The 24,343-nt window shown below is 40.8% G+C and overlaps 1 protein-coding gene across 29 annotated transcripts in view; it reads right to left on the bottom strand.

Moving 5' to 3' along the window:
• Window positions 1-24,343, bottom strand: part of Rims1 (regulating synaptic membrane exocytosis 1) — a 470,293-nt gene that overhangs the window by 200,750 nt on the left and 245,200 nt on the right. For all 29 annotated transcript variants that reach the window (XM_040729554.1, XM_021228503.2, XM_021228500.2 and 26 more), the window contains 2 exons: window positions 19,329-19,666; window positions 15,066-15,910 (listed from right to left, as the gene is read on the bottom strand). In XM_040729554.1, the coding sequence (XP_040585488.1) occupies window positions 15,066-15,910; window positions 19,329-19,666 (1,183 nt within the window). The remainder of the gene's footprint in view (window positions 1-15,065; window positions 15,911-19,328; window positions 19,667-24,343) is intronic.

Consider the following 24,343-nt stretch of genomic DNA (forward strand, 5'->3'; position numbering starts at 1 on the left):
CTGCTTTCTGGCCTTGTCCTAGAAATTTACCCAAGGATAAATTAAAAAGCAATAGACTATTTTTTTGGTGGAAAAAATGTCAAGTTGGACTAATATTGACTCTGTGGCATGGTTATTAGTAATTACTTATATGTTGATCTACAATGAATAAGAGCAAATGTGGCAAAAACAAATACAAAATGTACAGTTTAAAGAGAAAAACAGCACCAGGAAATTTAAAGCAATGAAATATGTAAGGATATTAAGGGGAAGCCAAATCCACACTGGACTTCAGGGAAAGATCCCTCCCAGCTTAACTTCTAATGTGTGAAAGACAAAGGGTTAAGGAAAATTCCCACTCCTAAAAACAAACAAAACAAACAAAAAACAGAAAAAGGAAAAGTTTCTGCAAATTTAGTTCAAAGGGCCAGCCTCCATCTCAAGATATCAAGCATGCAGCCAAAATGAGCAATGTTTCCCATATAGTTCTGGCTCGAGACACAAGGAAAAAGGTTTGTGGAATCTTCCTCCAGGGATAAGGAGAGCCAATGAACCAAACAATGTATAGCAGGGCAGTCCATGCATGAATCCCCTGAGAGGACAAAGGCCCTGAAAGACCACTGCTTGAAGCTATGAAAGTGAAGCCTGAATTGCACTGGAGACCCCAAGATGTTAGAGGTTTTGAGTCCATGATGGCAGACTAAAGGTACGTATGAGGAACAGCTGAGGGCTCACAACTCAAACCTCATATAAGAGGTGCCAGAGCCATGGAATATCTCCTAAGGAGAGCTACATATGGAGTGGAACCAGCTCCAGAGAGCGATGTATGTTGGGTTCAGCAAAGTTAGATGGATGGAGCCAGAAAAGCTCTTTAGCATTGGACAAAGAGCTGAGAGCTAAGGATTTGGAGCTTTCTTGCTGTTTCAGCCTTGCTTTCTCCCAGTACTTCCACACTATGTCCCCACTCATTTCTTTTGGAATAGCATTGTGTATGCTATGTCACTGAATGTTAGAAGTATATAATTTGCTTTTGGATTTTTACATGGGGACAAGATCTAGGAGATTGCCTTGAGTCTTAGGAGAGCTTCTGAACTTTGAATATTTAAACACCATTGAGTCCAGAAGGGTGTGGGGACTTCTGAAGTTGGCTAAGTGCATTTTGCATTATGACATGGTCACAAGCCTATGGAGTCCAGGGAGTGGAATACGGTGGTTTGAATGAGAATGGCTCCCAAATGTACATGTCTTTGGATAGTGGATCGCAGTTGGTGGCACTGTTTGTGAAGAATTGGGAGGTGTAGTCCTTCTTGAAAGAGATGTACTATGGGGAGTGGGCTTTCAGGTCTCAGTGCATTCCCATTGTGCTCTTTGCTTCTCACTCGTTGATCGGGATGTGGGTTCTCAGCTGCAGCTCCAGTGCTAAGCCTGCCTACCTGATGCCATGTTCCGTGCTATGATGGTGACTGACTCAGATCCCTCTGGAACTGCAAACCCCAACTAAACCTATCCTTCTATGAGTTGGCTTTGTCATTGGTGTTTTAACACAGCAACAGAAAAGTGACTGATATATCTCCCTAAGTTAACTGCAACTGATTTGCTGTGATAGTTAATACTGATCAGACTAGAAGTGACACATGTCCTGGCATGCCTGTGAGGGATTATCCTGATTGGTTAATTTAGGCAGGATCATTATTGGGAAGGATCATTTTTTATGTTGGAGTGCTGCACTGATTAAGAAGGAGAAGTAGGGCTTGCAGCAGCATTCATTCTCTGCTTTTTAATTGTGGATTGGAATGCAATGCTTCAAGCGTTTGCCCTTACAACGTTCCTGCACAGTGGTCTGAATCCTCCAACTGCAATTAAAATCAGGTCCTTTCTCCCTTAAGTTGCTCTTATCAGAGTATTTTATTACAGCAATTAGAAAAGCAACTATGACACTGCCAAGTAAATCATAGGATGATCAATGTTTTCTCTGGCCTATACTATGTCTAAATGAAAATAAAAATAGTGTTTTGTTTGCTCTTCCCTTACTATCTTTAATATTTTTCTTCTTGAAAAATGGTGACATTTTAAGGACATAAACACACACATAATTATTTCTTCTCTACTCCAAGCCAAAGGGATATTTAAAAGCTGTCATTCACAAGAGAATAAGTAAGACGGACACTGAGTTAAAATCTGGAGAAAAGTCAACGGTGATTGTGGTTCACAAACAGGGAGGCAAGTATGAGTAGTTTCTGCCTGGGCAATGGAAAGCAATCCCTGACCAAATTTTCTCCACTCAAAAGGGCTGGAAGAAGCTCGTGTTTACCTTGCAGGACTGTGCTTGAATCTTTGTAATGTAGTCCTGGAAACAGTGGAAGATTTAAAGCACAGACTAAATGCCTCACGACACTATTTCTTAAAAGATGATGATTGATCAATGGTATCTTACTATCCCTGGCTTTTTACCAGAAGAATTAATACAGAATTAATAATATACTACAGGAAACAAAAAATAAAGTTGGAAAAAGGGGGGTGTAAGCAGTCACAATGACAGAACTGTAAACATCATCTTAAGTAAGGGGACAAAGGGTCAGAAAGACAAATACTGTATATTCTTTCCATATGTAGGGCCTAGCTTTTGATTTCCATATATGAATATTTAGGTAGCAAGAGCAGCAGAAGCGGTCAGGAAATGGGAAAGCAGTCCACGAAAGAGAAAAATGAGCTTTAGAGGAATCTCCACACATCAGGTTTACTTGAATTTGAGCAATTCCCAAGATAATTTCAACTCCCCATTTACTGGGAAACGCATAGTCTTACATGTGTAATTTAATTGATTGCTTCCTAAATCTTATTAGTCTCCAACAGAATTCCACAATTTCTCAAGTAACAAATTCTCTACAGCCCCAAATCTAATGTTTGTTCTCTATTCTTTAGAGGTATTATGCCAATTGCATTTCCAACTTCCTTTCTTGCCATTCAGCTCAGTCATTTCATACTAATTTATGTGTTTCACTGCTATTTTTGATGTAGCCTTACTAAGGCTGCTTTACAACCTTTTTAAATCTAAGAGCAATTCTCTTCTAAATGCATACTATAAATTTACCTACTGTGAGTCAATTTTTTCTACTGCATTAAAATATTCACTAAGTAAATATTTAATGGCAGAAACATCACAGTTTCTTCTTTATAGTTCAAAAAATTTGATTCCCAAGTTATAATGTAAAGAAACACAATTCTGAAACTAGAAAGTAAGGCGTCCTGCACGGTAAGCAAATCATCTATCACTGAGCAACACCCCCAAATTTAAAGTGCTGTCATTCAGCATACGGGTACTTATTGTCGGCAGTACTTTTTCCAAATGCATTACATCAGTAAACTGGAGGGGTTACACCATGACTTAGATGGCAGGCAAAACTATTGTTTTCGCACTCAATTATCCACAGTAGCATTTTAGCATATCTTCTCTCTTTACTCAAATACGCACCTCTACAAGTTAAAAATGAATTCATCTTTGAAAACTGTACATCCATTTAATAAAGCAACTTTACGCTGCCTCATTAGTAAAAATGAACATAAGTATAGAAAAATAAAACACCCGCTCAAACTTATGATACGGTTCCCTCTGGAGACACAAACATCCACTACATTGAAAACAACATTAAACAAAACCTCAAGACACTGCAAGAGAAAGAGGCAGGAGGAAATGAACACTAAGTCCTGGCACTAGAGGGCACTTTAAGGGGCAGAATGCTGTCAAGAAATTGAGACAGAAAAGGTGGTGATGAAAGAGAAAGTCAGGGAAGGACTACTAAGCAGTCACCAGGACCACAACATCTGCAGAGGCAAGGCTCAAATAGGCCGGCTTGGACTATGGAGGGACTTTAAAGGACTGGCAGTTCGAGTTCCATTCAGTGGGTGTTCTACCTGCGAACCGACCGGAATGATAAGCTGTGAGAAAAATAACCGCGACTGTGTTGAGTGATCCTCTATATGATCCGATGGTTACATCAAAGTTGGATAACGTAAAAGTTTCTCTTCCAAAAATTACATTTTTAAAAGTAGTTTTTTAAAAAAAATTGTGTGTGTGTGTGTGTGTGTGTGTGTGTTGAGTGGCTCTCAGAGGACTGTAACTCAGGAGATCTGATGCCTTCTTCTGTCCTTTAAGGGAACATCACATCCACATATGCACACCTATAAGCACACACACACACTCAACATGGATGCTAGTTACTGAACTTGAGTCATCTGCAAGAGAAGTATGCACTCTTAACCAGTGGGCCATCTTTACCACCCCTATTTCAATCCCCTTTGTGAAGTCTTAAGCACCACAGGTCCATCCTAGGCAGAATTTCTTTCTGCTAGTCTGTTACAAAATAAAGTCCAAGTAGTATTGTTTTGGAGTTTGAAAATACAGATATATATTTACACTCTTTATTTAATTCCCCAAGCATACTTTGAGTTATTTTTTATCCTTTCCTCAGGAACATGGAATTCTAAATAAGTATGGAACCTACTAATGAGAAAAACGTACTATGATACTGTGATGGTTGCCCTTGATTTTGAACTTGTTTGGACTGACATGTGCCCAATATAATGACTCACACTACAGATTTAATATGAATTCAGAAAGGGAAATGAGAAAAACAACTAGTAGTTCTCTCCTTTAACTGATCAATCAATCAATTCATCCTCCTCTCCATATCTTCCTTTCCATTAGGCACCTCCTTTTCTGTGTTCCTACCTTCTCAATGTCCACCCTTGCCTCAGGTCTAAAGTATAGGCAGGCCATGCCAACCATTACCCAAAGCATCTCAAACCTTGAACCAAGGTAAAGAATTCTGTCTTAACGTTGCATCTACTATTTGGTCAGAGTTAAGAACACTCACAGAGTTAATTACTTTTACAATCCTGTAAGAAAATAGCTGACCGAAGTAACTTAAAATAAGAAAGACCGATTTTGGTTGGTGCAGTCTGTCAGGATGGGGAACTCCACTGTGGTCTCAGGTCAGGCTGGCTGTGGCAGGATGATCTTACAGCAATAGCTCCCCGTATGGTGTAAATGAGAAACAAAGAGAGCTCAAGTTAGAACCAGAGTACTTTAGTCTTCAGGGTCCACTCTTGGTGATCTACTTCTCTTAGCAGGTACACGGTCCCAAAGGTTTAATAATCTCATGACCCGGCTTTATTGCTTGGGACCAAGGATGAAATTGTATGAGCCTATGGGGAAACATTTCACAGCCAAACTACATCACCGACTCAAGCATAAAATGACTCCTTCATTGTTGAATGGAAATATACACTTCATGCCATTGCAGCCTGGAAGTATGTAACTTGTTTTAGCTTTTACAGAGTGTGAGTGTCACAAGCATCTGTCTTTAGTCTCAGAGGAGACTTTGACTTTCAACTCTTGAACAATGTGGGATCTGTTAAGATAATGGGGGAGTTGAGGCTAGTGAGATAGATGGTTGAGTAAAGGCACTCACTAAGTAAGCTTTTCAATTGAGTTCAATTCCTAAAATCCACATAAATGAAGGAGAGAACTGATTTTACAACTGTGTCTTGTGACCTCCACATGTTTGCATGGCAGATACACCCATACCTACATCATCATCATCAGTATTTAAAAAATAACAAAAGAACTCTTGGAGATAATCTAAATTAATTTTGCAATTATGAGATGGACATGGATCTTCTGGGAGAAAGTGTTAAGTTGTTATATTTTAAGTAAATATGTTTGAATATCAGATAAATGGGCAGATACCTTGGTTGTGAACTAGATTGAGACATATCTCTGAAATTAGCACTCATACAACTAGGTGTGTCTCTGGGGGTATTTGCAGAGGTTAACCAAGGGAGAAGACTTGCTTTAAATTTGGGTCACACTGTCCCATGGGCAAGTGGCTAAGATGGAATATGGGGGTTGCAGAAAGAAACTCCGTGACAGAAATATTCATTCATCCTCATGCTCTTTCTTTCTTCACCCCTTACTGATTTCCAGGAACTGACCAGCCAATGCTACATATTCCTACTAACAACGTCTCCCCTATTTTGGGCCCAGAATCAATATGCCTGGGAGCTATAGACTGGGAGACAGCATGATACCTTGAGACAAAATAACTCCTTACTTTAACCTGCTTTTTCTCAAACGTTTGTTCTGTCACAGAATTTGTCACTGCCCACACTCACTTATGGAAATCCTAAATGCCATGATCTTAGTGCTTCTTTAAGGAAGAGAACAAATTAAAATGAGGGCATTGTGAAGGAGTCTTAACATGAGGGACTAATGTCTTTAGGGAAAAAGGAAATGGAGATATAGATACACACGGAGGGAAGTAACATAAAACCACAGAAAGAGAAAAACATAGACCACATAAACAGATCTCCCTGTGTGCCTCATGGAAGACATCAGCCCTATCTGGATCAGCCCATATCTGGGAAATGTGGCCTCCAAACAGTGAGAAAATGCATTTCTGTTGTTTAAACCACCACACCTGTTGTTCTTCTGTGCAGTCCTAGGAGACTAAGACAACCTCGATTTCATCTTGCAGATTGTGGCCTTAGTGTTCTGAAACTAAATTTAAATATGTCGGTTGGAATGCAAAAGAAAGGAAAAGAAGAAGGGAAGGGGAAGAGGAGGAATGGAAGGAAGGAGAGGAGGAGGAGGAGGAAGAGGAGGAGAACCACCACCACCAATAGGTAGAAAGTAAATTAAAACAAGACAGGCAAAGAAGATGGCCACAGGCAATAAACATTAAACTCAGAATGGCAGGAAATCAGAACTACCATGCAGGATATAAAGAACAATATGGAAGGTATATTTTGATTTCTAATATAATAATTCCCATCAGGGGCTGACAAAGCTGGAGATAAAGCCTCCCAATCATGGACATGGATCATAGATTGCAAACCAAACTTCAGTTAGAGGACCTTGAATAGAGTCAAATTCAACCTTGTCCCTCACATGACTAATAACCAGGACAAGGTCCAAATTCCACACCTGGTCTCAGAAATCCACTAGAAGCAAGAGAGGCACACTCTCCCATGAACAAGCAGGACAAGCAGCTAGGCTGACAATAAACACTTCTCAAATCCCTAGGCTGGCACTAGAAACAAAATGTGTTCCATTCTTGAAGAGCTATGACAAGCAAGAAGTCTCAAGGGCATGGAACTGGGCAGCTCTGAACGCCCACATTCCCTTCTCTGTGCAGGAGGGTGTGAATGGAGACAGTATCTTTCACTTCTGAGATCTTGTGATTCTGCTAAATTGAACCAAAAGTAAGGACAACCTTTTCATTCACCGGATAAAATGGGTCAGAGCACTGCAGTATGATTCTGCATTTTACAAGGATCCTGAAGAAAACCTTACTGAGATAAAATAGGTGACCATGAAATCTTCAACAGCAAGTATTTTTTTCTCAATGGACTGGGAGGCACAAATATTTCCCCTTCAAATGACTGGTAGCTAATTATTTTAAGATGTTCTATATTGATACAGTTATCACATATCACATGCAAATACTGTATGTTTATTTTTAAGGATGTAGTGCAGATGTTAATTTAGTTTTCCTGAGTCAAAAACAGAAACTTGTATCAGATGCCACTAAATGACTAATATCCCTAGCTGAGGACTAATTTGGGAAGAAATATTATGGGATATAATTATGTTAGATGCAAAGATTTAAATCCTTTCCTTTTTATAGGATTTCTTTCCTTTTTATAGAATTTCCTTTAATTCATATCTATGATTTTAGAATCAAGGAGATTTTTTTGGTCACTTAATGTATCAGCCAGAATCTGAAACTAAAAAGTCTAGTCTTCTTTATAATTAACACATTTTTCTCAATATATTATTAGAAATTAGGAATCATGTTACACAAGAGAGAAAGAAAGACACAGACAGACAGCAACAGGCAGGGGGGCGGGGGGTTACAGGGATTAATGTCTTTCAACCTCTTCCAAAGATTTACATTTCACATGATTAAGCAGCTGAGGCCTATTCCACACCCGAGCATTAGATCTCTACCTCTCACATCCCAGCCTTCTCTCTATTGCCTCTCTCATCTCCCTCCTTCCTCCAACCAAAGCAACTGAAATCACTCCTCACTCCTGGAAAAGGTTAAGAGGAAGAATTGTATTCACCTTTCCCTCATCAAAGCCAGACACAGCTCTCTCTTCCCCTTTCTGTGTTAATTTGTACAAAACAAAAGGAAAAGAAATCAGATAGGTGAAAAATGTTTGGGTGTTAATGCTCATGCCAGGTTTTCCAACTGCCCAATCGCCATCATATGGTAAAGTCTTCCATGGAAGTTCATGGGACAAATTAAAGAATAAACTAGAAAAATCATGTGGTAAAACACAAAATAAACATACAAAATGCATAAAATAAAGAGCACGTAAGCACACACAGACACACATGTTCAAAGGAATAAAGAAATTACATTTTATTGTGCACCCAAAGTGAAGATGAAATCAAGCCACTTCTTCCAACTCCCCCCAACATAGAACTTTCACAGAAAGTCTTGCTAGGTGGCTTAACTCCTTGGAACAGCAGCAGTGCTTATTCATCCCCAAACTGGATCCATTTCTTTCTTTCTTCAAGGATGGCACCATCTTGGTCCCTCTTTACCCATAGACCTCTTCCCAGATGTTCATTTTAACTCCTGGCAATGGGTTGTATTACATATTTCATTTAAATTTAAGAACAATCAGCCAGACAGTGGTGGCGCACACCTTTAAATCCCAGCACTCAGGAGGCAGAGGCAGGTGGATCTCTGTGAGTTCGAGGCCGGGCTGGTCCAACAGCCTCCAAAACAATACAGAGAAACCCTGTCTCGTAAAAAGCCAAAAAAAAAAAAAAAAACAAAAACAAAAAACAGAACAATCTAAAAAAGTCAGGATTGCACTTACTGTTTGCCTTTTCTCTTCTATGTAGAAATATTTATTTTGGTTAATATAGAGTGAAGTCTTCCCTCCAGCCTGGTTCCAGAGTCCCATCAGTCCCAAATGAACACACAGGAGGCTATATTAATTATGAAGCTGTTGGCTGTTTGCTTGTTTTCTTACTGGCTATCTCTGACTTAAGTATTTACCCCACAATTGTAAATCTAAGTATTTCTTTTACCAGATTAAAGGGTCTGGATGTGCCACCACAGTTGGCTTCTCTATTTATTTACCACCATGCCGTTTCTTTTTTCTCTCAATCTTACCTGTATTTTTAAACACATTGTAAGCCTTTAGAAGTTTTTCTTCATCTGTATCTGACTTTACTGTAAATCTTTATGTTTTTGTGGCCACGTGTCTTATCTACTAAAAACTATGGCTGCTTAAACTGCAGTTTTTCCAAGATGGCGGGTGTAAGTTTGACTCCAGCATACTGCCTCAGTCTATGCTGACAACCAGCAAAAACTGCCGGCTTGGAGATGTGGTCACTGCCAATTCCAGATGCTCATGCCCACCTTTTAATCATTAGCAGAGCCTCTCAAAAGAACCTTGATGGGTTTTTTGTTTTTGTTTTTTGCTGAGTCAGGAAGACTCTCTTAAGCAAGCCGCATGAGTAGATGCTTGTGGCTAGCAAAACAGAGCCCACCTGAGAAAAGTGCTGCTACCAAGAAGCCATGCTTCTCTCCGTTCTTTTGTTTCTAAAATTCCTTTTAAGCTCTTGTCATTCTACGTGGAAATTTAATCCCACATGCTGACACCATATGTAGAGTGAAGCCTTCCCGCCAGCCTGGTTCCAGAGCCGCATCAGTCCCAAATGAACGCACAGGAGGCTATATTAATTATGAAGCTGTTGGCCGCTTGTTTGTTTTCTTACTGGCTATCTCTGACTTAAGTGTTTACTCCGTAATTGTTAATCTACATATTTCTCTCACCAGAGAAAAGGTTCTGGACCTCTTATTCCTATGGTGGCTACATCATGACTGCCTGCTCTATTTCCCAGAATCCTCCTTGACTCCTAGTCCTACCTATCTTACTTCCCTATTGGCCAACAGTGCTTTATTGACATATACACAGGACTTCCCCCATCAGGCTAATATCCATAAGCTATGAGAAAAGAGATACACAACTGTTCTACTTGGCAGCATGTAAACACTTAGATACTTTGGAACACTCAAGACCAAGATGGAATGTCTTTATCAAAGCCCTCCAGTCAAGTCTCAGGGATATATATGCTGAAGGAGGGGCATAAAAATTCTGAGCCAGAGGTGATGGATGACTTCAAGGAAAGAATATCTGCCAGACACAAAAGGGCTGATGCACATATGAGCTCACAGAGACTGTGACAGCATGGACAGCCAGACAAAACCTCAGCATTCAAACAGGAAAGTAGACACAATGTCCCACAACTAGCCAAGAAGCTATTTGCAACTGACACCTTCTGGGAAAGGGAAACTCTATTTTCTCCAACAGACTTTCACTGGATATATCAGCCACACACCAGGGCAGGCTCCTTGTCCTGGAGTAGTTACCCAGAGTAAGACAGACTCCATGATTTTTGTATGCCTTTTGCTTTGTTTTGTTAATTTTTGAGGGACGTAAATGGGAGAGAGGGAGGGAGACATAGAGACAGAGAGAGAGAAAGAGAGGAAGCACACTAGTGTGATTATTTTGGGTGGAAAGGAAGTGAGAGTAATCTAAGAGTATTTGGGATAAGGGAAAGAATATGATTGTAACATATTATATAGTATACATATCATTATTGGGATACTGGGGATCAACCCAGTGTTTTGATCATGCTAGGTGGTGGCCTACATAGCCAGCCACCCACCCCCTTTTTGGAAAATAGGCTTCACTCACTGTGTAGCATGGGTGGGCACCTTTTATATAGACGAGGCTAATCTCAACTCAAAACCCTTCAACCTCAACCTTCAAGTACCAGAACTGTAGTCATGTATCACCACAGCCAACAATAATAATGTATTGCTCATACTCTCAATAGAAAATAAACTGTGAGGAAAGGGGGCATACAGACTATTTTTAACTTTAGTATATCCATAGACTATGCTAACTATATACTTGCTAGGAATTAATAAGGCAACAGAGTTCGGGTAAATGTGGGCAATAATGGCAATGGATCAATACGACAAAATATTAAGTAGTTATAATACACCAGTGTTGTGTTAAAAACTTAATTGTGAAATTTACAAATGTGACAAGACAATGTCCTAGATACAGTCAACTGTAGCTGTATCTCCCACTGTCCCTTTAGATCATATACTATAGTGGTCACCCTCCTCCGATTCTGAATTCATAACACGGCATCCACTGTTCCCCAAGATACCTTTCTGCAGAAACCCTTCTTCTACTAATCCCATGGTGACCTATAACATAGGAAGCTATAGATGCACAGATACACGGGACTCGGTCAAATCTAGGTTAAATTTATTCGGGGAGAAGTCACTTATATAAGAAATTGATGACCCAGCAGGTTCCTGCTCTGAGGAGCCACACCAAGGCTGTTCTCTGGTACCCGACAAGAACCAAGAGAGAGCGAGACTGTCCAGGACCCCAGAACTAATACCACAGGTTCACATATGCACCTGTTATGATGCCCAAATGGGCACTACATGTAAGGCTGGGTGGATCTCTAACTACAGGAAGCAGTTTGTTATGTTTTTCCTTCTCTGTGCATGTCAAACACAAGTAATTATGTCATCGTCACTGCAACTTTAGATACTGTTATGGTTTGGCTATGAATGTGCCCCTCAAAAAGGCACAAAGACCCCTCAAAGGGTCTTTGAGAGATTTTTGTTTTTCACTATGCGTTCCAGGGTGGCATCATATTTGTGGCAATTCTCCTGCCTCAGCTTCTTGAGAAGGTTGAGATTACAGACAGGAACCATCATGCCCCTTTGAGGCTCATTTGTTTTAAGTCTGGTTCTAAATACAACAGTGTTAAGAAAGAGCTTTGCGGAAGTATTAGGTCATGAGGAATCTGCCTTTACCAACTAATATGTTGATATAGTTGTAATTCAACATTATTATTGATGTGATATAAATTATTGCAAGACGTAGGTTCTAATTGGAGGATACACGTCAATGAAGACATGCCCTGGAAAGATGTCCCGTGGTCCTGTCCATCCCTATTGTTCTGTTTCCTGTTACCATGGGGTGGGCAGCCTCTGAGAAATTTTCCCTCAGCCATAATGCTCTGCCTATTGCAGGCACAAACAACTGAGCCAGCCAACCATAGAGGAAATCTCTGAAACCGAGAAACAAAATTAATCTTTGGGCTTTCAAGTTGCTTACCTCAGGTATTTGTCACTGTGATGAAAACTGACACAGATGTCTGTAGGGCTGACACCACAGGAAAAATAATCAAGACAGGAAGAATGCTAATTTAACATCTGGTTTTAATACATCTGCATCATCTTTCATTCAACAACCTTACAAGCAAGATACTCATGCCAGTTAGAAAATGAAGACACATGAAGGTTAAGTAACTTGGGCATACTGGACTGTCATGGATGCTGAGACAGCCCTTAGGGAATTGTGGGGTGTGGTATCATTTATAAATAAATTTTGATTAAGAAGATGTCTATGCTGCACTATAACTAAGTTATTTATATTACAGCTAATATTTCACTTTGTAAAGATTAGTTTGGGATTAAAATATCACAGTAGAACTTTGATGCTGGGGAACATAAAATGTCACTTGAAAACAAGATTAAGCACAAATTAAGAGTATGGATTTATGATGCTTCCGTATTTCCAGAAGGGAAGCTTGCACTCCAGCTTGTGAGTTTATGTCAGTCCCAAGAGGTCACTGAAGTCCCAGAGAAGAATGCCTGTAGAGGTAACAAACTCCACACATCATACGAAGCCCTGCATCTGGTTGTACATGTATCTAGTCGGGTTTCCTTAGATCATCTCTTGCTACTGTAAGCAATGTGGGGATGATTACCAGACTCCACATGTATCCTGATATACAGCAAACAGAAATTAATATTTGATTCTTTCCTTTAGGGAAATTATACCTGTCTACTCTCCCATAAACAGTTATCCACACACCAGTCAAGCACATTGTCATGGACCACAGAGATGGCTCTGCTTCATCTTGGTGTAAGGTCAGAGAGTTAAAAACTATGCTTACTCTTCCAAGGTTAAAGACATAAGACCTAAAGTAGTTCAAGGCATGGCTACTGTAGGATGTTTGGTCTTAGGTGTGGATGTCTTATCTAAATAACAAGAGACTTGGTCTGAGGTGTGGTTACTCTTAACACTCAAGGCCAGGTAAGGAGAGATTTAGTCTAAGGTATGGTTACTAAATGTTTGGAGAATTAAGGAAGAAAGTCTGTTTCTTCCTTGTATCATGATAAAGAAGTCCTCCCCTTTTTGGTTTGGGTTTATAAGAATGTTGAAGAATAAACTTGGTGTATACAGTATTCACTGGATTGCCCTCCTGATTCTATCCTGTGTCTCTGTCTTTTCCTTAGTATCTTTACCTGATATTTCTCAACCCACACTCCCCATCTCAGGCACAAACTGGACAAGTTGCCTGGATCCCACTGAAAACTCACACAGTCAGGTTAATACAGACTGGTGCCACAGATGTCTACAACAACACCTGTGTTTATGTAGTTAATTCCTACTATACTCTTTCAGGGGAAAATCAAAGGCAGTTGCTATAGTCTATTCATCAGTTGACTGTAAAAGCCTGTAGTCAGTATTCAGTTTACAAAGAGATGTCATCTGAATGAAAGCTGAGAGGCAAATACCTCTAAGATGCATACGAATTCCAAAGACAACTATTTCAAGTTGGTGTGCAGTAACACTAATGATAGAAAGAAATTTATCAACTGTTCCTGTATGGCTCTCCACAATGTATGAGCATCAAGAAGCACCAGGAAGGGAAAGGACCCAGGCACAAGCAGTTTGTCGCTGGACAATAAAAAATAAACAAGCTTATGTTTTTTAAATAAAATCGATTATGTTTAGAATATAATATAGAAGTTATAAATTAAGAGAGGGGATACCTAGAAGAATAGTCCTACCCAAATGCAACTATATTAATAAACACACAGGAACCTCAATAATACCAGAAGGTAGGTGATCACAAAAGTTAGAATTGCAGCCAGCTTTATCTGAATGAACAGCATCAAAATGCAAATGCCCTGCAAGTGAGGCATGTAATTTTAATTTTAAACTGAAGCATTTCCTAGACCAGCACTTTTTAATAGATTTTTTGAGCACTTGAAATGTGGCTGTTGAGATTAAGGAACAGAACTGTTCCATTTATTTAACTTCAGTTAATTTAAGCCTAAATAGTTATGCATGGCTTTATGAGTGTAAGACACCAATTTAGAGATAAACGTCTATAACACTATCTCGGTTACCTTGGAATGTGAACTTCATGCCTCAAAGTTACTTAGCAACCTAATATGTAAGACCTCAAATGTTATCATTTAGAATCTACTCACAGCTTTTTGAGAAGGATCGATTTGAAATCAGAAAATGTTATCACTGGGGATGGAATATGCACAAATGAACTTTTTGTTGTTTTTGCAGGATAAACACATGTGTATATACACACAGTTTAGTTTTCTAGAAAACAAGTTATCCCCATAAACAAATGCATCCCCAAATAATAACTTCAAACTTAAAAGACTTCACTTTTAGTTCCCTGAATAACAGGAAGCAAAATCAGTGAGAAACTCTCCTCATTCAAAACTGGAGCTGGCACTCGGGTTTTATTAAATGCACACACACACACACACACACACACACACACACACACACACACACACACAAAGTATAACCTTTCACTGCCTGCAAATTTCTCTCTACCCGAGAGTGCTTTAAGTTTCTGTGCTCTTAAGTTTGGAACACAAACATCTTCTTCACCTGCATCTGTGATGTGACCGCAGCACCTTTAAAGCCAGCAGGCATGCATCCACCCTGGCCCATGCTCCTCTGAGCACCACTCACAGACTTGTCTGAAGGAGGTGGGGGCGCATGTGCGGACGTCCTACACATGGGGACCTAGGAGCGCAGCATCTCAGGCATCCTGGGCACATCTCTCAGGCGCAGGTGCGCCCGGCACAACGGTTCCCCCAGCCAGGCATCCACGAGCATCGTCACCTCTGAGCCTCGCTCACCTTTCTCGCTCACGCTCTCGCTCTCCAGCTCCACGTCCTCACAGCTGGTGTACTCCGGCGTGGACACACCCTCTTCCTCCGAGCTGCTCACCGACATCTGTCTCCTCTTGCCTCCCCGCTTGGGCCGGTGAGGCTTGGGCGGGGACGGTCGCACGGACTCGGACTGGTCGGAGCTCAGGGAGTCGTTCCGCAGCATGCTCTCTGCCTTCTCGCGCTTGGCCTTGCGCAGGAGCACGGCCGAGCCCGGGTCCAGGCGACCCTGCTTCCGGAGCGGCTCGGGGACGCGCGGCTCGGGCGGCTCTGCGGGACCCGGGACTGGCCGTGGCGCCAGCGGGCCGTGCTCGGCGGGAGGCTGGGCGGCGGGCGCGCGCGCGCGGGGGGACTCGGGCGGAGAGGCCCTGGTGGAGGCTGGCGCGCGCTTGCCCGCCGCGGTGGCCTCGGCCGGCGCGGCTGCAGCCTCGGTGTGCGGGAGCGCCACGTCGCTGTGGCGCCGCTCGTGCCTCGCGCGGGACACCCGGGCGTGCATGCGCATCTGCTGCTCCTCGGGAGGCGGCTTCACGGGGTAGCGCGCCAGGTTCGGGTCGCTGCGGTACCTGGTCTGGTACTCCTCCTCTTTCCTCTGCTTCTCGTCCTCCGCCGCCCTGCCATCCTCGCGTTTCTCAGGCCGGTCCGGGTAGTCCTGGGAGCGCCCTTTCTCCAGCCTGCGGGTTTCCCGCCTTTCCTTCCGCTCCCGCTCTTCCGCGGTCCCCTCCCCGGGCTGCACCGAGGACTTAGGCACGCGTTTGCGCTCGCTCTTCAGGCCTCCTCCCTTGCCATTCTGCTCTGAAAGCCCTGGAGCCTTCTTCCTGTGGTGTGCAAAGAACAGTTGATAGAATTTAAACAACACACCAAGAGACTTCCTTGTCTGAGCATTCAGGCCTAAATCTATCATTTCACATAGTTAGAATCCCGTGTCTAATTAAAATTTGAAGTAAAGAACCGCGTTAAATGTATGGACCGATTGAGCTTTAAATGGGAACTCTATGCATTACAATAGGATCAAAAACTTATTTTCGCCTTTTAAAGTTTGCATTTAAATAAAAAAATCACGAGTATTGATTCAATAGGCACATTTTATGGTTACATTCCCTCGAAACATAAATTGTTTCAGATACAAACAATATTGACAATAATAACTTAAGATCTGAAGATAAGCGTACATCACTCAAAATCAAATGTGTATTCCACACATGTGTATATGAACATGCTTACAGTTCTTCACTAACAATGAAACTTATAATTACGAGTGTGCTTATTTCAGAAATCAAATCTAGTAGCACCGTGATAACAGAGCAAGCTCATTTTGACTTGATTGTGGACATCCAAGACTTTCCTTTATAGCGTTAATCAGAAAACAGTGGCTGACCCATAGCTTATATTGTAACTTTCTCACCCACCATTAATAGATTTAGTTGTTTGTTTCTTACAGTACTGGGACTCAAAGCCAAGGCCCTGTGTATGCAAGGCAATCTCTCTACCCATGAGCATCATCAGCTCAGACATACTGCTATTCTTTCTCTCTTCCTTCATTCCTCCTTATTTCAAAACAGAGCCCCAGAGAAGACACTAGGACTTGAGTTTTTCTTTCTTTAGTGTTTTTTTTTTTCAGGCAAAGATAAAATTAAAGGAAAGAGGTTTGGCAAGTCTTTGAATCCTGTGAAGGCATTCTTCCGTCGTCCCCTTCAGCATTTCTCCATACAAAGAACCTGGCCAGGGATGTCCCTGACGTTATGCCAGAAGTTCATTGGCTAAAGCCTTCTGAACTAATTCTAAATGTGCAATTAAAGTGGAGACAACCCTGGGCTTGCTTTGCAATTCAAAGGAGCATGGGGAATCTGATTCAGGGGCAGTATCATTTGTGCACAAGTTCAAGTGTGTAAGTGTGTGTGCTCTTAAGTGCACTCACACACTCAAGCATGCCTGCACATATATGTATGAATATGTAAAAAATGGGGAAGTTTGTCGTTTCTGCTGTGGATTAGCAAAGTGCATTTGCTAGAATGCATTGTGGGGTGGTTAAGGGAGAGAGACTATTGAGGACAGAAGGGGAATGAGTGGCAAGGAGTAAAAACAAGCATGGTGAGTTCTGCTTGAGGTATCTGTTATTAAGGTGGCACTTCAAAATGAAAAGGGCACGGGCCTGAAAGTGGGTCTTAGAGTGTGAGGTTGCAATTTTCCAATAAATGGAGTCTAGCAGCACCACATATTGGTAGTTAGTAACTGCAATTTCCAAAGATGCCACAACTGTATTCTATGCAAAATATGTCCTTGGTTTCTAATGCTTACTTGCACTTGCTAGAAGTTTAGGTGGAAACAGTTACTCTTCTGGAGATGCTGAACAGTTGGCTCCAGAGTTCCTAGGATTATTACCGGACCCATCAGTGCCATCAGTGAGGGTGCTTCAAGGAAGGTTGAGTATAATGTAGAAGGTAGGAGTCTCCAGTCTGCTTTTTCTTATTATTGACTTTAATTGTTCTGTTTCCACTAGCTTCTGATTAAAGCTCAAAATATGGTCCAGAAATTTTCAGTAATCAAAAGTCCAAACTGTCACCAGGCCTTCTTCTGCTGACACACCCAAGTGGCCACTATCTGTTTATAGACCCTGATTTCCTCAGGGCTCACGCTGTCTCCCATGTCAGCGTGCCTCCTTACTCCTTGGGATTTTATGTAAGTTTTCATCATAAGCCAAACTTGATTCTTTTTTGTTTACCAACTTGACAGTTCTGCCATCTTGGTCATATTTAAAGGTACCGTTTTCTGACCAGGCACAAAATGCATCTTTAATATTTGTGTTTCTTAACACACTACACTTTGCCATCAAGTGAGTTTCATCTGTTGTCACTCACTACAGTACTTCTGATTCCCTTTCTACCTTTTTGTCAAAAAATTTCTTCATACACATCCTCTCCTACTATTGTCTATTCCCCCTCTAACATCTGGGGGTCTTATAAGGCTTAATTCAAAAGTCATTTTTTTGTTTCTAGAACTCCCAAAATGCTATAGCATTGACCAACTGATAAACATCCTGAGTAATTGCCTAGGTGTCTGTCTTCCCTGGGACATTTTTTCCCACTGTGTGAGAAAGGGGATATGACAACTTCATCTCTGCACCCTCTGGTTCCTGGCACTGAGTTTAATTATAGTGATTGTTTGATGAGTGCTGGCTGAAATCACAGCCATATCCAGTTAGGTAGGCACCGCATGTCGGCCTGGGACCTTGAGTTCTCCTTTAATACTTGGCACACCCCTGCAAAGTGTGTTATCACTGCCTATTATGCCAGAGTCAGGACTGTAATCTAGACATGCTCTACTTTGAAGTCATTGATCTTGTGTAAATTTTGTTTGAAAATAAGGTTAGGACACTTCCTTGGGTGGAAACTCCTCCTTACTTAGTAGCATAAATAAGAGTTACAGGAACAGAAGCAATCAAGCCTAGTCAGATCCCACAAGTCAGGGCTCACACACCATCATACATCATCCTTGGCATCTGTGTTTTCTAGTGGACAGCATCAACTCAGACAAATGAGTGAAACATTTGATGTGCACCGTCTGATCGTCTCATCCCTTGCTTACATCTTTGGTGGCTCCCCATTATGCTTGGGATAAACATCTATGAAAGTTAACCCCTTTGCTTACTGTCTTGCCAGTTACCTCTCCTCTCCTCATCCTTGACTACTTGTACTCTAGCCAATGGTTTCCTTTAGAAAGACCACAGTCAGAAGTCTTTCCTTCAGGCTGCGTGCCTATGCAGATACCCACAGCATCATCCTTCACTTCACTTGATAAATTTCTCACTGCTTTTATGTTGCAGCTTAGAAGAAATGGACTCAAAGAAGTAATCTCTGATGTCCCATCATGCCTTTCAGTAGGTCGGGTTCTGTATCACATGCTTCAAGAGCACACTTTTCACTAAAGTGCTAAACCTATAAATAGTGTCTTTGAGGGCTTCTCTCGGCACAAAGTTGGAAGTTTGTAACTCAAGTGATTGACATAACTTTTACTGGCCTCTGTGCTAGATATTAAAATCAAACTTCTCAACACAGATCTCTTATGGAATGGCATATTCTAGAGGCAGACAAAATCTCAGGCCTGTTGCTGCCTTGAATATGGGGCCTAAGAAGTAATCCTTCCACACACCCCTCCTATTAGACGCTGGGGTCTTGATAGCAGGTGTACTTTCAAGTGAGCCCTCAACATTTGCTTACAGTGTTAGTGAATTATTACCTTTCCCTTGGTGGCTCGCTTCTAGACCTTGATGCCTGCTTCTGTTCCGGTCCCAAGGCTTGCTGGGAAGGCTCAGTCCCTTTGCTTCTGTCCAGTGGTGCACCAGGGGAAGCAGTGTCCTGGGAAGAGGCAGCTGCTGTACTCAAGGGTGTCTGAGACCTTGATCGCTCTTGGAGTCGTGCTTTCTTTTCTCTTGGCACCTCAGATCCAGCACCTGTAGCTGTGTCACTCAGAGTCCCATCCTGACTGGGCTGCTGAGGGCCACTTCCAAAGAACCATGCTCCAGATTTGGTTAGGATTTCTTGTTGCTTTCGACATAAATTGCATACCCACATAACCTATTTGAAGAAGAGAAAGAGCAATATAAAAACTTTCTCCATTATTTAAAAGTATTTTATTAAAATTAATCATAGGAAAAGAATGTCTTCACCTTTCTATGTACCCATGAAAATTTCATATGAAATATTTTTATACAATCCACAGTTAGATATATCAATGCCCTGGGTGGGAAGAGTGAGTTTTCTTCTCACTTTAATTTAATGATTCTGAGTTTCATTTTATCATATGTCTGTCTTTTTTGTATAACTGATTCTGATGTTTCATTAAAATATCTGTTAGCATAAGTGCTCTAGGTGAGGCAGATAATTGATCAGAAATTATTGTAAAGAGCTCTAGAATCAATACTTCCATACATCAACTTCAGTATCTCAAAGGATTTCTGAAACACAATCTATTATTAAATTCATTCATGAAAGCTATTAACATGGTAAAAGACACAGAACACAAGAAAATGACAACTTGTATATTTCCTTCGGTTTATCAACCATGTGTTAACCTCACAGCTTCCTTTATGGTACACATGGTATTAATTCATACACATATTTATTAAAGCAATGCATTTGAGCCTGGATTTATTAATGTGTGACAACAATGGAATATTTCTTAAGAAAATAATTTTAAAACATTCAGTAGTGGATTGGAGGGGCTCTGGCCAGCCTGAGCAGGCCAAACATGGCTCTGGTAGACCTAGCCCTTCTCCCCCATTCCTTCTGCCTTTCTAAAAACAGTTACATTCCTAAAGCCAGCCACCAAGATCTCTTCATTTGGCCATGTCCTCCTCCAGAAACTGACTACCAAGGTCCAGCTGTCAAACTATTGAAGTTCAGCAATCAAAAGCCTCCTTCGGCTCACCTAATTTAACTAACATGCCCAATTAAAATTAAACTCCTCACCCTAACATGGTGTTCCCCTTTATAAACTGCTGTTTTCCTATGGGAAATGTCCTTTGTCTCCTCTATCCAGAAACAGTCCTTTGTTGCTCTCTGGGACAAATACCTCTTTCCCCCTCTCCCTTGTTCTCTTCTCCTTCTCCCCCATCTTCTGTCTCCTGTCTTTGTCTCTTGTTCCCTACCCTTTGTCTCTCTGGGGCAAATAAATCTCCTTTGTACTGAGAACTTGTTCCCAGGGGTCTTAAGCAGATACCAGTCTCTAACATTGATGAATAATGAACTATCACTTAAGATAAACATTTAATTTGTTACCTTTAATGACATGTACAATTAATACAGTAACAAGAACCAATTATAACAAAAGTAATAATGAATATGAGCAATGACTAGCACTAAGGACAGAGATAGATGATGGCATACCCAGAAGCCTTGTTTCTGAATATGTGATATAAAACTAAATTCACTATCTGAGTATATACCAAAATAGTTACAATACATTGTAATCTCAATTTAAAAGGTAAACCAGGTGAGACTGTATATAGCTCCCTGTATCCTCATCTTCCTAAACCACATAAATAAAGTTGCTCAAAAGGTCTGATTCTATGAACGTATCAAGAATAACACAGAAAGGGATATACCCCAGAACCAGAACTCCCATGGCAATTTCTCAGGGTGGGGGAGTAATGTACCCACACCTTATTGCCACTTTAGATTACAAGACACCTGAAATCATGTGGTTCATGAAGACTGATAGGAAACTTTTCTCATTTTACACCAACTAAGTAAACACCAGGAAAGAGTATCTTAAACTGTCAAAAGGCAATTATTCAGCAATCATTAGGAGAGGGCCACTTTCTACAAAAAAATGCATTCTTGAGCCATGTTTAGAGACACACACATCCTTTAAAAACACAGAAAACAATTTTTCACAATTATGGAGTTTTCAAAATGCCCATAAGTTAAATAAAATGGCACAAAAGAAAGAAGCAATGTTGACAGAAACGATAACTCACTTTTGACATGTGAATAATTTCTGGAAATGTTATTACAGTTTTCTTTACTCTTTGATTTTAAGCATTAAAACTGGTCAATAAAAGCCAATTGACACATTTGGGAAGAGTTCAGATTTTGAATATATGCTGTACAATAAAATATTTATTTAAATTAAATTTTATAATCCACTTAATTTAAAATGACAAACAGGTCATAATTTATGGCAAATAATATCCATACTTTAGATGATAGCTCATATCCAGAAAGACGAATATTGTATGTATTCACTTATAAATCAATATTAGCTATTAGGTAAATGATAATCAAGCTATATGATCCAAAGACCCACAGAGGTTGGGTAAAGAGGAAGGCTTTAGTTGCGGGTGGGGGTTATGAAACTCCCTGGGAGGAGGAAATAGAATAAATTCTGCTATTGGGTGGGTAGTGACTTTAGTGGGAAGGATTGGGTGTGGAGAGGAAAAGGAGATTACTGGGAAAGATAACTGGAATTGTGGAGCCTTGGAGGGTAGATGTGGAAACCTAGTGCAGCAGAAACTTCTTGGAATCTACCAGGTGACCCTAGCAAGAACTCCGAGTAATAGAAGGTGTGGAGTTTGAACTAGCAATCTTTTGCAGCCAGGCAAAGCTTCCAGTGGTGGGATTTGGTTGCATTCAGTTGGATTGTTTGGAGAGGGTCCCATAGAACTCTCTAAACAACCCATTATGATGTTAGGACAGAAAACTGACAGCAGCTCCTTTTGTTGAGGAAAACATTGCACAGCTGAATGCAGAGAGGTCTCACTGGTGCAAGCATGGAGCCTTCACCCATACCTTCTAGTCTCTTTGGCATGAGAAGGTATGAGCCAGTGGAACAGGAATGCTTGTGTAAGGTGAGAACTGATACAGAAACTTATCTCAATCACATGGTTGTCTAAACAAGACCTGAAAATTGGCAATACCAATAGACATGCTAACACGGGGAGACATCTCACAAGACATGATCTTTAGAGAAAAAGCTGCAGGCAGTTGAAGACCTTGGGATATGGTAGAATTAGTCTTTCCCAGGGATGAGGTCCCTAATTAGTTAACTAATACCAAGTCAGCCCTGAAATCATGGAAATGCAATCAACACTAAGTGTATTCAACAGGCTGCAGTTTGACAATCACAAACACACATAAACACACACACACACACACACAAACATACACTTGATGTTTTGTGTATTGAGTAATAATAATTATAGAAAACAAGGATGTAGTAATAATAATCATAGATATCATAAATTGAGAAGGAGTGGGGGGAAGGGAGTTGGAAGGGAGAAAACAGGAAATGTTGGAGGGAAGAAAAAGAAAGAGATGATGCAATTATAATTTATCTAAACTTTTAAAAACATTAAATAAGGAAACAAAAATTGGACTCCACAGGCCAGAAAAATGTGGACTGTTTTGTCTATAGTCCTTGATATTTATGGCAATAATTTCATTCTGTGGCTCCATTGTATGGCTTTCCTCATTACTTCATGTTTCTGTGGCACAAGTAAAATCATTTCTTACCTCTCACTCATCTAGACGAGTAGTTCTCAATCTGAGGGTTGCAACCTCTATGGGGGAATCAAAGGTCCCTTTCATAGGGATTGCATATCAGATATCCTGCACATCAGATATTTACACTACAAGTCGTAACAATAGCAAAAGTACAGTTAAGAAGCAAGAAAATAACTTTATGTTTGAGGGTCACCAAAACATGAAGAACTATATTAAATAGTTGCAGCATTAGGAAGGTTGAGAGCCACTGTTCTAGACCTAGGTGTTTTCCTTCTTTCTTAGTAGTTAAGCAAGTCCCAATACAATTAAAGGGTTCTGCACTCATCCTTACTGCTATCATTTCTGATGAGTTTCACAAACGTGAGAACATCATATTACCAACGACATTTAGGAAAAGTATAACACATCATATATAAATCACTATGAATGATGCTAGAGAGACAGTGACACAGAGAGAGAGAGAGAGAGAGAGATGGCACAGAGGAGAGATGGCACAGAGAGAGAGATGGCACAGAGAGAGAGATGGCACAGAGAGAGAGAGAGAGAGAGAGAGAGAGAGAGAGAGAGAGAGAGAGAGAGAGAGAGAGAGAGAGCATACACCAGAATGTCTAGGAGGTCTTGGAGTTGCCTTATAAGACACATTTAAGTATGTGGTCCCATAGATCAGTAAGACAGTTTTACTAGAACTAGAAATTTAATGAACTGAAATAATTAAGAATGCAGGAAATTGGCATACTTTCAAATTACACAAAATTGAGGATAGGCTAAGTGAGCTCTTTGGATAAAGTATGAAAAGAAGAAATCTTGAGGTGCTAAACAGAGATAATCCTAAGAAATAGACAGTAAATGATGAAAAAGCTTAAGATGTGTTACTGGAATCCTTGAAGTCACAACAGAATGTGAAACAGTATGCAAGGCTATAGTTTTTCAGAATCATTTGCTAAGAACTGAATAGGTTGTATCAGCAACAGCTGAAATGTTGAATGAAGCCCTAAACTCCAATATGATGGTATTTGAAGTTGGGACTCTCAGAAGCAAGTGAGTGTAAATGAGGCCATGTGGGTAAAGTTCCCTCAGTGCAATTAGATGTAATTCAGGTACAATCTCTCTCCTTCTGCTCTCCCCACTATCTCTCTCCCCCCATCCACCATCCTGAAATGACAGGATGGCGACTCTATTCCAAAAGTGTCTCTCACATTGACCTTGATCTCTTGTCATTAAAGCCATGTAATCTAAAACATTTTGCTA

The sequence above is a fragment of the Mesocricetus auratus genome, unplaced genomic scaffold, assembly GCF_017639785.1.
Source record: "Mesocricetus auratus isolate SY011 unplaced genomic scaffold, BCM_Maur_2.0 Super-Scaffold_100021, whole genome shotgun sequence".
Classification (NCBI taxonomy): domain Eukaryota; kingdom Metazoa; phylum Chordata; class Mammalia; order Rodentia; family Cricetidae; genus Mesocricetus; species Mesocricetus auratus.